This window comes from Chelmon rostratus, chromosome 19 (genome assembly GCF_017976325.1).
Source record: "Chelmon rostratus isolate fCheRos1 chromosome 19, fCheRos1.pri, whole genome shotgun sequence".
NCBI classification, from domain to species: domain Eukaryota; kingdom Metazoa; phylum Chordata; class Actinopteri; order Chaetodontiformes; family Chaetodontidae; genus Chelmon; species Chelmon rostratus.
Window position 1 is genome coordinate 2,455,700 of NC_055676.1, and position 17,813 is coordinate 2,473,512.

Sequence of the window (17,813 nt, forward strand, 5' to 3'; positions counted from 1 at the left end):
GTAGGAGCTTTGGCTCGGACCAGCATGTTTACTCAAATCAAGACATTTATCTTCACTTTTTCTGCCTTCATCAGACAAACATATTCACACTGTGTGTGGCATCCTCCAATGGACACACATTGATCACACTAACAACATTATTCTGTACTAACATTCATACATACATGCTTATTTCTGCATTACAACTCATTATTCTTCTAAAAACAACAACAAACAGTTGTTGTCCCCAATAAAGCTCTGATAATAAATACCTTGTGCTAATACCTTCTTTATAATGGCTCACATGGTAACTCTACATGCTATTTATTTCCACAGGGCTAATTCCATCAACAGTCATGTCATACCACTCTGATTTTCTTATTTTGACACAAACACTTTCTTTCACTAATTAGTTCCATTTGCTTCTACTTTGCCTTTTTTCTATTGCCATTTAGCTACTGTCAATGAAACTCAACACTTCCTGTGTTTCAAGTTAAAGCCTACCAGGGAAGTGATGGATTGTGTCCTCTGAGCCACTAAGGTAGCAGCCATTACAATTAAAAAGTGAATCAGAACAGAATTAGAACTTATCTCTGTTAACATATGTCAAAAACGACGAAGCACGGATTAAGACAGTCTGTAAAATATGCCGTCGGTCAGTGCCAACCAATATTTTTACACTCTGAAGTTTAACTGCTGAAGCCTGTGGTTTCTTCAGGCTTCAGCCATCGTCAGGACAGCCTTCTTTCAAACTGGCAGCATTGTCACTTACATTTTTTGATAAATATCAACACTGATCAATACAAAAAATAGGACTTAGCTGTTACTTTGGTGAGTACAATGATATGAATGATGGTTACGACTACAAAAATAAAGCCCACGTTCTCAGAAATGGAAATCGGCTCATGGGTCGGCACATTTGGCCGACACAGGCACAGAACAGTATTTCCTTGGGGGGATTTGTTTTGTGTGATTTAATACTGATGTTGAACCAAATATGTCGTGATTTCATTTTGTGCCAGCTCATCCTTTTTTTTACATTTCAGACAATATACAATATAGCATGCAGCTTTGTTCTTTATATATGAAAAGCTTGACTAAACTTAACAAAAATAAATATCACCACCAAATACTGTATCAGCAGCCATGATTCCAGCCGGGAATGTTCGGGTCTACAGTTCCCACAATCTGGGAACAGTCTGTGCTCACACACACACACACACACACACACACAAACACACGCACACGCGCACACACACAGTGTGGCCCAAGACATCTGTGGACTAACAAACTGGGCCCAGTGGGATTACTGGGGTCAAGGGTCATTGAGGCGACTTCCTGACAGTGTGTGTGTGTGTGTGTGTGTGTGTGTGTGTGTGTGTGTGTGTGTGTGTAAAGGCAGAAGAGAAGCTATTGTTGCATTAAGAGGGTCTTTTCTGGATGAAAGGCCCTCCTCTGTCACAACCTGACCTGTAGTCTGAGCAACATAGACCAGGGTTGCCGCTCTTTTATAATAATATATTTCAAGAACTTTTCAAGCCCTTTTCAAGGTCATATTATTTCAAATTTAAGAGGCAATAATTCACACAGATGGCAACCTTGTGCGAATACAGACATTACTCCACCAGGATGAAACTTTGCCATGTTAATATACATCCAAATATAGACTCTAATCTTGAAATGAGGGAAGTTAGACAATTAGATATGCACTACTTTGAGTAGAAACTATTTTTAGGTGCAGCAAATAAAACTGTTGACCATTTTTTTCCACATAAAATGCCTCATAAAAAAGAAAATGAAGAAAGATATCACAAAAGGCCTCTGAACACTACTGGCTGTTTCTTCAAGGAATAGGTATGTAAAATATGGCAGCTGTACCCATTACATGTTTTCCTTTTTTCAACAGGAGGAGGAGGAGGGACATTTGGCTGCATCACATTAACCAACACAAGAGTCAACAAGTGCCTTTTATCAGTTGGTTGCAGAGCTGCTATTAAAGTCATCTGGGAGTTAACGTTAGTTTAATGATCTCTGATTGCTCTCAAAACAAAACTGCCAATAAGATACAGTCATTTCCTCTATACTGGTAATTCATTTATAAAAAGGGGATTTTATGACCCATTGCTGTGTAAAAGAGTCGCATACACTTCAATTGTTACAAGTCTTCTTCATGACCACCACCACCACTACTTTATAGCAAATGCAGGGTTACCTTTCAGCTCGATGCATGATGTGGGGACTTCAGAATGGGGGAAAATGTCATATTTGCCTGTCTTGTTAATAGCTTGTCAACAATGTATGAAGCTTTCACTGTCACCTACGTACATGTGTAAAAACAGTGTGTGCTGTGCTGCTGCTGTATGCAACGTGTGTCTGCAAACTCTATCTGCCCACTGCACACGATAACACGTTGTGTAATTTAGTATCCAACCAATATATTTTGTTGCTCTGACAAGTAGGTTGTAAAAATGTTCACCAGGACAAACACTACAGGCTCTTATAAAAGGCTCCTCTGTATCTATGTCAATTGTTGGGCTCATTGCAGTTACAGTCAGTCTTTTTAAGACTCATTTTGAACTTTTTCAGCACATTTTAACAATACCACTATAATACAATAAACAGTGAGCCAACATTTGCCACATGGCAAGTGTCAACACCATAGAATTATGCATGCAGGATTCTTCCTGGACACTTCCTGATGTTGTAGCCCAACTGTCTACTATGGGAGTACACCTGGTTTGCTGCACCTAGCAATGCGTCAAAAAGTGTTAGCAAGTAATTATAGAAGTCGCCATTGTTGCTCAGTGATATATGATTTTCATTACAATGGCAACCCATTGGAATGTACTGCGGACGCTGTAGCCGTCCCTCTAACCACTGGGGTTAAAGTCTCTTTTATCTGACGTGACGCAAAACAAAGGTTAGAATTCTGTGGTGGGAACATGAACTCATTGCATAATTAATTATTTCAACAGTGGGCACACACATTCATTCATTACTTTCTCACTAGCCTGCACCACTGTGGGCTGGGTGTGGTGGGTGAGGGGACCTAAACAATGCGTGCGACCAGCCAAATATTTGAGCTAGGAAAGCCAATGACAACATAACAGCCAATGAGACAGCACAGACATCAGCAAATTGCTGTAAGGTTGTAGCCTACACGGAGAGTGATGGACAGAAAGAAAGTGTATCAAGCCTGGCCAATGCTTCAGGTGCATACAAATGGTATGAAAGGTGAATTCTCAGTTGATATATCACAAACTCAGATTGATTAATCCAATAAATCTTCAGGACTTCTTTACTGCTTCAGAAATCCAACCACTTTCAAGCACTTACCAGACCTGTGGCAACACACACACACATACATACACACACACTAAACAATCTTAGAGATGCTGTGAATAATGCACACATTAGATGTTTAAGGTGTGTAATTTCAGTGTAAAGTCTGCTTGGTAGATTCTGTGGGACAATATAAAGTAATTAAGACGAATGTGGAGACATTCATACTGAGGCTGGCTGACCTTTCTGTATAGCCGGACTGTTCTGGAGGCTGGTGGCTTTGGAGGACGGCTTGGATGAATCGGCGTCAGAGTCTTTGCTGGTGTCTATGGACACGATCACATCTTTCATCCCTGAGGACTTCTCCTGGGAGGACAGCAAATCATCTGGGAGGAAATGGAATGAGGGGACAGATGGAGACGGAGGAGCAGGAAGAGGAAAAAAATGAGGCAATGAGAGAGAAAATAAGATGGGGGGGAAAGGTTTTTAAAGCCTGTGAGGGGTGAGACAAATGAAATCAACTACAGATTTATGCAGCCTTGACACAGAAATGCTTAAGTTACGGAGAAAAACAGCATCTCTTCTGGGTTAGTCCAGTGGTTTAGTGATTCACTTCCATAAAGCTGTGTCAGATTAAAAAATGAATCATCAAATTCAGAGGTTGAGATATTCAGACCTTTGGTCCTTACTATAAATCAGGACTAATCAATCAATCAGCCCGTTAATATATTGGGTATCTGCTTATCCAGAGTCTGGCACAATACTTATTTTTTCTGTTCATTAAATACCAATCTAAAAGACTGAAATAACGACTGTAGACTCCTAATCTGACACACCGTTTTTGCTACTTGATCCAAATACTGGTTGTTCTGATTATAAACTATTAAGATTCCAAGTTTCTAAAGGTTTAACTGGGAGAATGCAGTTCCTGAAACTGATGGGAGAGGGAAGTCTCAATCTGTGAGAGGCACGACACTGTACAGCATTGTTAATGAGCAGAGCTTGTTCCCTTAAAATCATTGGGGGGTGAGTACAGACACCAGCTGTAAAGTGCACACAAACCTGACAAACAACATATCAAGTAACTCACAAAATTAATATTAACTATCGATAACCGCCACGTTTGTCATTTTCACTGCTGAAAGAAAGTGACGGTGGTTAAAAAGTGCCAGCCTACGTCGATATTTTGAGTGCTGATCTTTACTAATGTATTCTCTACTAACTGCAATCAGTGTCATATCAGAGCAAATTCATACATTTTGCCAAACTCGGTGTGAATCACTCACTTGTGCACCCAAATCATGCACTGAACAGGCCGGCTGTGATACAGCAGATCCGCATTGCAACACCAGCAGGCTGAGATCGACAAAACACAGGATCGGTATTTTCACAGGCTTCACTTTAGCTGATGCCAATCCATTAAAATATGGCCAGATCAGCCCTGATGCAGATCCTTAGGATCGGCTCATGGACATCTCAAAACTCCCTGCCTGGGAAACACCCCTGTCTTTTAACTGGTGAACAAACACTTCTTCTAATGACGGTTTAGCTTTTGATCAGCTTTTACATTTGTCTGATTTTAGATGCAGCTATGGAGAGAAAAGATCACTGTAGACCCATCACACCCATAATCATCAGCATATTCATTGAGTATTTATTTCTTTCCACTATTTGTATTATTTACACCTTAGAATACTGGACCCATGTATAGACTTCTGATTTGTGCTGTAGTGTCATTCATGATTTTTATATATCCCAGATTCCATAAGTTAGGCCGCTGTCTAAAACACCAATAAAACAGAATGTGATCATTTGTTAATCTTTTTTGACATGGACTCATTTGAAAACAGCACAAGACAATATATTAAATCATAGACATATGCTTATTTTGATTTTGATGCCAGCAACACATTTCAAAGAAGTTGGGATCGGGGCAACATAAGACAGCCGAGGACTGGGCCTTTCCAGAGGTGATTTCATTACCAAGGCTCATTGGTAACAGGTGATCCTTGAAAGGCTCAGTTGTTCACATGTTCTGTTTTTACTTATGTTTTGCACAGCATCTCAACTTGGAATAATGGTTTAAATAAGAATATTGGAAGAATCATATTGACTTGAACCATATTGGTAAACACTCCTCTGGAAACATATTGTGTGTGTATTCATGTGTTTCATACCTTGTCCTTGGATATGGGACACATCCAGGCCCTCTTTCAGTCGCAGAATAACAGCACCAAACTGGAAGTCAAAGGCATCACTGAGAGGAAAACACATAAATGAAAGAGTCAAAATCAGCAGTGGACAGAATGAGGTGAGACCTGAATCAGAGACATGAAACAGAGACTCACAGGAAGACAAATGAGAGCTGCAGAGAGCTGACTGTACACAACAGATGCCAGGTTCCAACATATTCCTCAGTTCTGCAGGTTGAACCCTGTAGTGTGTACACTACCACAGCTACTCACTGGATGGAAAGTAAAGGGCACATTGCTGAGCGTATTAGCTGTGATTTTAATATTGTGGGGCTGAACCATCTCTGACCTTCAGCTCAAATGCCATAATCCCCACACTTTACAACCAGGAACTCATTCAGCTTAAGTCCTTCACTCACAGTCTCACATGACTGATTTCAGGTTCAGCAGGCAGACAAGACTTCACATGGACAAACACTGTAGTCCTGTGTTAATTCCAGACCTGCACAATCTAGAGCAGTGAAAGAGACGACAAGGTGCAAAACTAAATCAGGTAGGGGAGTCTGGGAACAGCCTCCCCCGAAAGACAGTTTTACTTTTTAATGTGGAGCCGTTTGGAGCGTTTTGAGATTAGAATATAAGAAAACAACATCTTGACTGAGTAAAACAAATAAGCTTTACTCCATTATTACAATGTCTAACGACAGGCAGGATGGTTCACAGGATAAGACGGTACACTGGTGAACCCATCGGTGGCCCATTTCAGAACATAATATGAACTGTTTAACGTTGCATCTAGTAAATGTGGAGCTCGTTTTAGTTTATTTTATCATAATTTCTATGCTGATTGTATGTTGTATTGTTAATCTGAACCTGCAAAGTAACCAGTGACTGAAGCTGTCAGATAAATGACAATAAGTGACAGCGAGCGTCTCACAGAGAGAATAATGAGACCGATGACTCTAGTTTTAATATGTCTCTTTGAAGCACATCAACTTACTGGATCATGCTGATGTAAGTCTCCACGTTCATCATGTCGCCATCCCTCCAGTCGTTCTTGAAGCCCAGCACCAGTGTGTTCGGCTTGAGGCGACCCAGGCCGGCAGCCTTGAGAGGGACAACAATTGAAATCATGAATTCACACATAAACACCTTCACTCATTTCTTGCCCACTTTCCCAAGAATCATCGACACACTCGTCGTCATTCTGGAGCAGCAAATAAAACTGAAGATATTCTAGGTTGAGCCCACTTCTGGTGTTACGGTGCCACGAGATGCACTGTATTCCCTCTCAGGCTAGTTACCACGACCAGTTTTATCACTTGAGATGGAAACTCTGGCAGACCCGCCTCAGTCAGCACTGCCTCGGTTCCACAGGTTTCACAGTTTCACAAGTTTCACCTTTGCTTAGTTTGCATTTCAATAAGATCAATGTATTCAGCAATGAAACAAAGTGTTGTTCCTTTTCACCATCTGTGAGTCTGTAAACTCGTTCAATTTCTCACCCAAAGAAAGCACATGAGGACATCACAAAATGTTCTGAAGTGTTCTAAAACTAGTTCAACCTTCAGATGTTAAACTCATTTAGGATTAAGGATAACTCTTATGATACTTTGTATTTTTCTTCTTGTCTACAAATCCAATGCACATACTCAAACCAACTATCAATCCATCCTAACAACCACTGTGTGTATATCAAAGACTGATTTATCTTGACAAATACTGGGAGACATGATTCTTCATTACCATAAACACAAATCCTGTAGTCAATCCCACATACTGCTGCCCCAAATACTCACTACAGCAACAAATGTTGATTAATCTGCGCTTAAAATAGTCCCCAACAAACGCACTATTTTCTCCTGCTTGAGTAACGTTTGTTATAACATTCCTCATCATTTTAAAAACTAAAAAAACTACTTCACTGGGAGCCAATGGGCTTGAAGCTCAGAGTGACTGACAAGGTTGAGAGTAGTGACAGAAACAAATTGTTGGTGTGGGTCTTTTCGTGGGATCTGTGGACAATAAGAAAAACCTAGAACAATGGCAGGGTTAGGTCTGCGTCTGTGATGGGTTTATGTTCCATCCTTCAGACAGTCTAAAGGGTGCTTCTACCATGGGGAGGGAGGCTCTGTGATTAAATGCTTTCTTTTTTTGTCTGTTTTAATTGTTTTTTTTTATTTTTGATGTAAGATTAGGAGTCAGCGACTTATATTTTGAAAATTTACCACATTCTCTACACTGTTCCTGTGCCTGACTTCCTGTCTGGCTTGATCTGCTCTGTGTAGACTGACGCGCCGTCCATCAAAAATGGACCACCTGCTGTGGTTCATGAAGTAAGCCCTCTCGTGGTAGAAAAGTTAATGTATGTGACCTCCAGAGAAATGGTGCGCAAAAGACACGTTGTGTCGGTTTAATCAGTTAATTTTTAACGTCAATTAATCAATTTATCTTCTTCCTCGTGTCCGGCCATCTTCTATAACACGTCTATCCAGTTCCTGGTGCAGGCCAGTGCAGCTGTCGATTAATGATTAAGCATAGACATCCCTACTTTCATTTCCTTTTTTTTTTTGGCTTGGTAAACACTGTTTATATGTTTCTATGTAGCCAAATGAGACTTTGTATTTGATAGTGGACATTACCTTGCCTTGACCACTGCAGCAATATCCTTAACCAGGAAAAATTATTTCAGACATTTCTCATTGGCAACATTCTTGAACAACAGTGAAAAATGAGTCATTAGAAGGATTATCATCACCAGCAAATACAGAATACACAGAGCCAGCACTGCTGGCTGTCGGTACTTGTTTTGGACAAGTTTGGACAACGCCTCGTGATGCTCCTCAGTGTAGTAGTTTACTCACTGATATCCTCCAGAGATTAGAGATATTATTCCTAGCACCACTGTGGCAGCGCTGTCTTCCTACCTGGAGCAGGTACTGTGTGCCCTGCCTCATGTCCTCAGCAAACACCGGCGTGTAGAAGGCCTTGGTCTCATTCTTCAACAGCCAGCGCTGGTACCGGGCCTGGTCTGTGGCCAGATCTTTGAAGTTTGGCCTTCTGTAGCCCTGTGGGGAGGAGTGTACATGCACACACACACACACACACACACACACACACACACACACACACACACACACACACACACACACACACTAATTAAGGACAATAGAATTTATCCCACAGCCTTTATTGGAAGTTGGAAGTTTGGAATAAATAAAATGAGATGAAAAGTCCTGCTCTGAATCTCCTCATTGGTGACTTTGTTTATTTCTTAAAAAAAGAGCGCACAAAGACGCTCTTCAGACAGAAAACCTTAATGCCATTAGCTGGGAATGTTTACACAATTTAACTCGCTCTCTCTCCTGGCGTCCTAATGGAAGCTGTGGAAACAGGCAGGAGGCAGATCAGAGGCCACTTGTTGGGGGTGGCGTGTTCCACAGAGCCATAGAGCTGCTGGACTGCACAGAGCCGCATTCATCCAATCAAAATGGATTTCCATTGTGAAGTAGTTATGCCTGGCAGGGGATTTGTAAAAGGCCTTTTACACTGTGTAGTGGAACAAACACATCAACCGTATCACCACTGTGGCTCACTGATGCGCTCACTTCTGAGCTCTAAGCTGACTCAGAGAGAGAGTTATACTGTGTCTGAGCAAAGACGGACAAGAGATCACACAACTATGATGATGTTTTAAAGGGAAAATTAGTGTCACGCTAAGACAACAACTAATTAACTTGGAGCAAGCAGAGGAAATACTGATAATAGCTGTTTGCGGCAGTTGTTAAAGCTGTCCTTGGTGTAGCAGAAAAGCTCTGATATACTCCAAAACGACCATGGACAGCAGAGTCAATGCATCGACCAATATCAGCTTATAATCGTTCACGCATCCATTACTACAGTAAATAAATAAATAAATGTCAGCTGATTTTTCAACTCAAGTGTGTCCTGCTCACTCCATATTTTGGTCAACACTCTTAAAAAACAAATGTAAGGAATTCTTATTAAAAAATGTTAATTATTTTATGTATTTACATTAAAAATGATAGATCAGCCAATATATTCTTAATGGATTGTTTGAATTCTTCAATATCACAATAAAGCACTACTTACAACATCACAATTGTTACTAAATACCTGCATCAGGTAAGTTTTAGATACAACTGTTGGATGGCTGAATGACAGCCACCAACAAACTTGGCATAGAGCAAAAAAACATGGTGCATATATGACTTGATTACAGTGAGGGGGGCGGTATATTTGACCTGACCATCAGACTCAATAACACTGTCCAGAGGTTGTTGTAAAGTCATGGTATACTGCATAGACTCTATTTAGTGTCAAAACTGTGACAGAGAGTGACAACAATGATAACTCAACTGATTCACCCAACGTCATGACAGATTTTAACTAGCTCAGATCACATGAGACTAGAACAGTGGTGCCCAAACTTTTTGCCATGGAGGGTCAAAACTGAAAACTTAATGGTGGGCATTGGGAAAGAAGTGAACAGCTGTTGTGTTGTACTGTTAAGATGGAAAATGGTACTCAGATCCCAAGTCCCCTTAATTGACTGACTTCAGTTTCTGAAAAGTAATTAATAATTAGGGATCCTAATTATATAAAAAGCAATTTCATCTTCCTGCCCATCCCCTCCTTGACTAATCTACTGTCTGCCTCCAAACACCACCTACTCCCCCTCCCCCACTCATGTTTTTTGACTTCTCCAGTTCTCAACACCATCCAGCCGACTCCACTGGGTGAGAAGCTGACAGTGATGCAGGTGGATACCCCCCTCGACCACCTGATTGGCAGACCACAGTATGTGCACCTGCAACACTGTGTGTCAGACAGAGTGGTCGGCAACACTGGGCCCAGCAGGGGACAGTCCTGTCTCCACTCCTCGTCAACATCTGCACCACAGACGTCACTATCACTACATCACTATCAGTGTCCTGCCATCATCAGAATTTATTTGACTCTGCCATGGTTGGATGTATCAGCGAGGGTGAGGAGGGTGAGCACAGGGCTGTGGTGGGAAATTCTGTCACCGACCTGAGCAGAACGAAGACAAAGACGAAGGAGCTGGACTTCCTATTTCACCCCTGTCAGTAGCTCATAATAATAATCTCCTCAACATGTGCAATAATTCAATGGTGCAATGCTGTGGTGCATACATATATTATTATACTGCATATCTATACTGCAATACTCTACTATTACCATTATCATTATTACTACTGCTACTTTGTTACAGCTCAAGATGACAATCAATACATTACAAAGCGCTTTGGCTAAGACATAATAATGTTTGGGTGTTGCAACTCAACACTAACTGGTATTGATGAAGAGATTAGAGAGGACTTCACAGAATCACTAAATAGAGGATTCACATGTAGTTAGTGTAACCAAATACAAAAGCCTCTATTTCACTTTGTTTGCTAGTCAAAAACGATTTGCTGAAGCATTTGTGATGAACGCAAATGGAGCATAATTTGATTTTTTTAAATATGCCAAATGACAGCTGGTGCATCAGGAGTGCAAAGGGTCAAAATATAGGAGAGGAAGCTTGATTATAGTTTAATTAGTTTCTATTCATGGCCATATGAGTGGCATGAAGTCAACATGCTGAAATTATAAAGTCGGTCTAAAAGCTTTTTCTGAAGTCATCCACAGTATTAATGAAATGCTTTCATTGCATTTGTCTGACTTGGCAGCTTCATGAGACTCTGAAGCAATTTAGGAGCAGTTGTGGGTTAACAGAGCATCTTTGTAATAACAGTAACACTAAGAGTGTCTGCTCACCGTGCGAATATGACCGCAGATCATCAGGCCCACATTCTTGGTGAAGCTGTGCACCAGGTCAAGAATAGCTGGACGAGAGTTGGGGTAGCCAGTCATCACCAAACACTGGGGTCTACAGTCACACACATTCAAGAGAAAATATCAACATGTCAGCATTTGGGTCAGTTTTCATCTTTTGCCATGACAGTTACAGCACTACTAGCTTTTACATGTGCGGCCACTTTCTGCTGACCTTCACAGTGGTCTCCAGCCCTCTTAGCACGGGACAGAAAAACTGGAGCAGAGTAGCGCACATCAAAGCAAATATGTTAAGCACCATGGGATTTAATAGAGGCGCTGAGAGGAGACAAGAGAGGGCCCAGAGGAACACACAAGTCATTCTGAAGACACCATCAGATGCCTTTTAATCTCCTGCTTGGTTTGCTGCCATGGGAACAGTCCAAAGGCACATTATCACTAATACGTCCTCAAAAGCACCACTGAGCCATGTGCTCTGTGTGCAAGCCTTCAGAGAATGAACAACATGGTGGATATTTGTATATATAATAATACCTACTGTAGGTGCAATGATCTATGCATCTGGTCTACAATTTAATGATAAGTGATTCCAAATTAGTTAGAGTTTGTATTGCCCCAAATTGCCCCTTACATGGTCCCATGTAATGTGTGACAGCGATTGTTTAGTTATATTATGTGATTTTGTGTACTTTTTTACATTCGCTGAATGACTTGCAGCAAACTTTGTCCCCAGTGTTTGTGTGTACCGCAAACTACAAAACTGTGTTAGACAATAACTACAGTATGTGAGCTGTAAGCTCAGGTTGTTGACAGTAGGCCTCATTTCCCTTATGACCATAACTTGATAATCTCTCAGTGCATTCTGACCCCACCCTGAATTTGATTTAGTTATATATAAGTGTTAGGCTTGTTTACTGCCTCTATGAGCAGATAATTCCTGATCTAAATCAGAAAACTTCTCTAGCTTTAGTTTTTTATTAAGGTCAACTTCTTTATTTAATACTGGTGCAATGAGCAGCTGACATGCTTTGTTACACTGAAAAGCTTAGACATTGGGGATTGTATTGACACCAATACAAAACACTGTCAAATGATACCCTGTAAGCCTACCAAGGCATATTGAAGCTGTCCACATGGGTGCCACAAAACACATCAAACAGATTCATAAATGTGTATTAGTAGACATGTTTATGTGTACATTTGAACTTCAGTTGAAGCCTACAGTACAGTGCTTTCAGTCTGATAAAACTGCTGGATTTTTTCAGCTTCGGCACTCATGATAATAACTGCGGACATGTTTAGTAAGTCCGTAGGGGTGCCTCTTCGTGTTTGGTACCTGAAGTTCTTGATGTGGTCCTCCACTCCGCTGAGGTGCAGAGTGTGGGTCAGGGCCTGGTGGTAGGTCAGAGCCTGGGTCGATGAGCCCCAGTTCACATCTGGAGGGGAGGACGCATGCAGGCAGAAACACACAGTGCAGTTAGGAAGTGTGTTTACAGGTCGTCCCGCTGGACCAAAGGCCATCTGACACATGTGGTGTTACAGACATTGAGAAGGCCTCATATGTGAGTGTAGCTGCATGTCAAACTGAGCGTGCACACAGGTGTGCGTGCAGAGCTGCAAGGCCAGGCTTGTGTTTGAAGAGGTGCAAAGAAAGTGCGTTGGGAAGTGGAACGACTTGACAGCTCAGTATCATGTGGCAAAGCGCTATATAAAGAAAACTGACTTGGCTTGTTGGACGGTGTATGTTTTTCACTTTTGGTGATGCTAGGCTAGCATTTTCACCATGCTTCAAGTCCTTTAAATGCATTTTATTCTGTCTATAAAGACTTTAAATAGATTTTTTTTGTCTTGAAATTAGGGCACTGAAGCTAATTATGTTTGTGAAATCCCGTAACGCCGTAAACCATGGCTAGGAACAAGAAATGTGAACTCACTGGCCAAATTGTGCTGAATGAATACTTCGAAACTCACCTGGCTTCTTGTAGCTGACGTAGATAAAGAGACCCATAACAATGACGTTGGTCAGAAGAGCAGCCCACCAGTTGATGACAAACATCACCACACAGCACAGTATAGCTCCAGCAAGAGAAACCCACATGTTGTAGTATTTGAAGCTGGGACGCCAGCCTACAGCACCAAAGAAAACAAGTCACATCACTGCAACAAAAGTCAATGGACATTTAACAGCAAAGAAACAGAGTGCAACTTGCATACTGTGTGGATATCAGAATAGTAGCAAAATTAATAGTTATGGTAAACTGAGGAAATGCACTTCGTGTTAAGGTTGAGTAGAAGTCCGATTTGTTAAAGACTCCTTAACTGGGACCAAATTAAGTCAGGCCTGCAATGGAAAAGACTAAAAATCAAGGGTAAGCGTGGTCATCACATGAAAGGAAACACTTTGCCGTAATCTTCATCATTAACATGGTCTTAAAATATTAAATGTTGCTGTTAAAGAGCATGGATAAAGTGAAAGTTGGATATGTGCCGGGGTTAAAGAATGGGAGTTAGCAGCCAGTTAGACTGGAGACCAGAAGATTATACCAGCTATTAGGGGCCATATTTATTTACTGCGTATCACAGAAACTAGACTAGTGGGATTTTAGTGATGGGATACAGTCAGAGTGTGTGTGGTTACACAATGACAGAGTCTAAAACAAACCACAGGACATAAACGGTACATTGATGGTGCTGTTCCTCTCAGTCCCCTGCAGGGGTTTTATGTGTCCCCCAGAGTGGGGCGAGATCGGCCCTGATGAGGTCAGAACACCAAATGGGGTTTATACAGTTTGTGGTTGCAGAGGCAGTAAAAGTCAATGTCTGTATTACTGCTTGCCTCTAATTGAGTCATGTACCATTTAAGTCCATGTAATTATATGACCTGCTTGGCAGAATTAGAAGCAGATAGAGAATCTGTACCTGGAGTTCTGCTAGAGCTTTGGTATTGAGGGGAAAAAAGCACAGAACTCAATATAAAAAATGAATAAATGAACTACATGCATTCATTCAGCCTTTCACTGCAGTCTAAAGGGTCAGTTCACCTAAACTACAAAAAAATGTAAACATTTTCTCACACACCTACAGTGGTATCCACACAGACAGGTTGGGTTTCATTTGTCCAGGTTTTCAGATATCTGTGTCTGACATTTCTGTTTCCACCCCAATGCAAGGGAGCGAAATCCTCTCTCTTTCCACTCAATGTTTCATCACTCAACAGATAATTCAACAGTTTTTATTAAGGTTAGGGTTGGTGAACTGACCCTTTATAGAACATGAAAAACTAGCATATATAAGGCAGCATCTTTTGTACGTTGTGTGTCACCTCTGAAAAGCTGATGATATATTCAGACATATTTATGTTAAGCTATATGAGCAGAGATCAGTCCTCACTTTAATGTAAATTGACAATACCTCGTTAGTGTCAGGCAAGAACCGTACAGCTCCTGATGCAGTTATCATTAAACAGCAAAGCCAAATGACGTACCGTACATTTAAAAGGGCTTCAAAATGCCGGAGGCTTTGTGATCCAATTTAACACAGCTGTCAGTCATAATCGTCACCCAGTGAATCATATAAAATGACTCATCAGATGTGTGGCAGAGTTTCAGTAACAGTGACCTACACACTTCTGTAAAAACATATTTCAATGCAACATAGTGACTGAGTGACTGAAGGAAAATGGGGGGTTGGTGACGTGGGTGGATTTCATTCATCTCCTTTCTAAGAGCATTACATTGTATACAAATCCAGTAATAAGGGAGTAGGGAGCAATTGGTAATGAACTTCTGTTTTGTCAGAAAATGCATCATCAGTTATTGGAAATCCCAAACCCTTCGTTGAACTACTGTATTTGATGCATTTTTTTAGGCTTATTGTACGGTCAAAGTGACACCCAGAGGATCTAACAAAAGTTTTTTACCCAAATAAGCTTTGATTTTTGGTAGCATGTTAAAGCTGCCTGAAAAGGGTTTAATCTGCTCCTAAAAGTTCTCTGAATAACAAAGTTTAATCCTACAGTTTCATCTGCTGATAAAGGCTGTGTGATACTGTTGAAAGCTCGGGAACAAGCGTGTAAGCAGACTTTAAGTCAAGACTGTTTGGGCAGCTTTTCACCACTATAAAGAATGTTGATTTACACACCTTGTATTTGTGTGTGTGTTGTCATTGTGTGCACCTACGAATCAATGGATTTTCATTTGTCAGAACCTGAATATTGAACTTCATGCTGAGTGTGTGTTTGTCCAGATGACTCAACAAACATGGCATTTCCTCGCAAGTTTAATGATAAATGGACATTGGGTATTTTGTGACTGTGTTGGACCAGCTCGCCGCAAGACGGGCTTCAGTTAACTTTGACAAGGTAAATTTATGCTGTTGAAGAATAGCAAACTGTCTTCACATCACTGACGTCTGAGGGAACTAAAACCCAAAGAGTCTAACACAGAGCAAGCTCTCACATACACCTACTGAATTAACTGTCGTCCAGTTAGCAGTCAGGCTAACTAGCTTGCTAGCTGTTAGCAAGTCAGCTTCCTGCAGAGCTATTATGAATAACTGGCACTGCCATGTTCCAAGTTGGCTAGCATGTTAGCACAGCTACAATACTTTCAAGCTAGTTGTAGTTGTAGTATCTCCCTACTTTTAACCCTTTGTCTAGTTACTTTCGTGTTTAAGCTGCCTTCTCTTGTTCTGATCTTACATGTCAGGTTTAATATTATTTTAACGGCCAATTCAACATCAGGCCACTGAACAGTTTCAGGTAAAAAGGTTTTTTTTTTTTATGTAAAGCACTTGTTGCAAATAATTTCTTTGTTGTAAAGCACTTTGAGACGCATTTCTTGTATAAAAGGTGTTGTACAAAAAAAGTAAATTATTATTATGATTCCTAAAAGTTTGCCTCTGCCTCCACAGTTACTGCCATATTGATCAATATCCCTGTGAAAAAAATGATAAGTCATGTAAATGATGGTCTGAGTGCTGCTGCATTCACTCACTCTACCACAGATTTTCTCTTAGCCTTTCCATGGACAGCCTGATAGCGCCGGTCTTGTGAGCCCTAAGCTCTTTGAGGCACTTTAAAGCTCAGGACATGTCTAAGTGCTTCAAGTAATTCCTTTTGAAACCCCATCATTTCCCATCACAATCGTTGTTAAACAGCATATTCCTCGTGACTCTGCTATCAGTCTGCTTGTTTTAACACTCAAACAAAGGACATGTCTTCTGATAAGTTCCTGCTGTCTTAACTTCTTGAGCTAGCACATCTTACTTCTTATTTTCTGCCGTTTCTCGATCTCAATCTTACCTGGTGAGTTAGCCAGTGATGCATGGAACACAGAAAAGTTGATCAAGGCGTAGGACGCCAAGAAAAAGTTGGAGATGATGGGCGCAATTACGTTCAACTCGGCTGAAAGAACAAAACATGAGTCAACTTCAAATGGGCCAAAACTCAAACCTGCAATTTCCTCTAATGCCACCATCAGACCATGTTCTGTACTGGCATATTGCTGATGGTGAGGTCTCTAAAACAGCACATTTGATATCACTTTATTTTAGAAGTCCATAGTGTCTTAATAATTTCCAATTGTTATTCTTAGAAGATTTTCAGGAAAGAACTATGAAATCTGGTACTCATCACAGGCAAATGGGAATAGTTACTCCCAAATGACATTGTTACATTACAAGAAATTATTCTGACTTTACAGACAACGCTGTACAACAAAACATTACGCTAATTTAGTCCAACATTATCATACTGCAGTTTACTGAATGTTAAGCTTTAAGGCTTTTGTTCTTTGTGATCTCAAACAACAACAATGCCTAATTGTCAGAATATAAATGAGCATACCGATGAGGATGAAGGCCAGAGCGATACCGAAGGTCAGGATGTAGCCTCGGAGGGGCTCGTTGTTCTTGCCGTAGCCTTTGGCGAACATGCCCAGGCCGGGGTAGATGTTGTCCTTACATAAAGCCTGTAGAAAGAAAACGACAGAGTTGAAATTGTTCATAATCAATCCAAAAGTAAAATGCTTACTGGTTATTAGTGTGATTTGTTAAATACCTTGTTACAGTTTAGGTTGAGTCTTACCTGAAAAACCTTGGGTGCACTGACCAAAGAGGCCAGAGCTGAGGACAGCGTGGCAGAGAAGATCCCAGCCGTGATGATGGGCCCAAAACCAGAAACCACACTCATCACCTGAACAGAAAGTTCAATCCACAGTGAATTGTTGGACTTTTGCACCGAGCAACAACACAGCTATTTTGACCTCTATCCCTGAAATGCTCCTAATAATCATCTTCTGATAGAGCTGCTTCATACCTGGAAGTCATTATGGAGGCCATAGCGGCAGCCGTCTTTATCGCTCTTACAGGAAGAGAAGTCATAGCCAAATTTGCAGGCAGCATCTGTGCAGTTCGCCATGAACTGAGAACTGAGTGTGTCATTCATATTTCCACTGGCATCTCTCACGATACAGGAGCCTGGTGTGAGTATTGTGCACATGTTAAAAGCCTGTTCAGAAAAGTGACACCACTCGTAAA

The 17,813-nt window shown here is 41.0% G+C and overlaps 1 protein-coding gene across 1 annotated transcript in view; it reads right to left on the minus strand.

Annotated features, from left to right (window-relative positions):
• The window catches only part of slc12a2 (solute carrier family 12 member 2), a 66,458-nt gene that overhangs the window by 16,283 nt on the left and 32,362 nt on the right, over positions 1–17,813 (minus strand). The window contains exons 10-20 of the mRNA XM_041959760.1: positions 17,593–17,753; positions 17,362–17,469; positions 17,122–17,245; positions 16,579–16,680; positions 13,248–13,403; positions 12,613–12,712; positions 11,259–11,370; positions 8,381–8,521; positions 6,454–6,560; positions 5,439–5,518; positions 3,504–3,647 (exon numbers count right to left, since the gene is read on the minus strand). Of these exons, the coding sequence (XP_041815694.1) occupies positions 3,504–3,647; positions 5,439–5,518; positions 6,454–6,560; positions 8,381–8,521; positions 11,259–11,370; positions 12,613–12,712; positions 13,248–13,403; positions 16,579–16,680; positions 17,122–17,245; positions 17,362–17,469; positions 17,593–17,753 (1,335 nt within the window). The remainder of the gene's footprint in view (positions 1–3,503; positions 3,648–5,438; positions 5,519–6,453; positions 6,561–8,380; positions 8,522–11,258; positions 11,371–12,612; positions 12,713–13,247; positions 13,404–16,578; positions 16,681–17,121; positions 17,246–17,361; positions 17,470–17,592; positions 17,754–17,813) is intronic.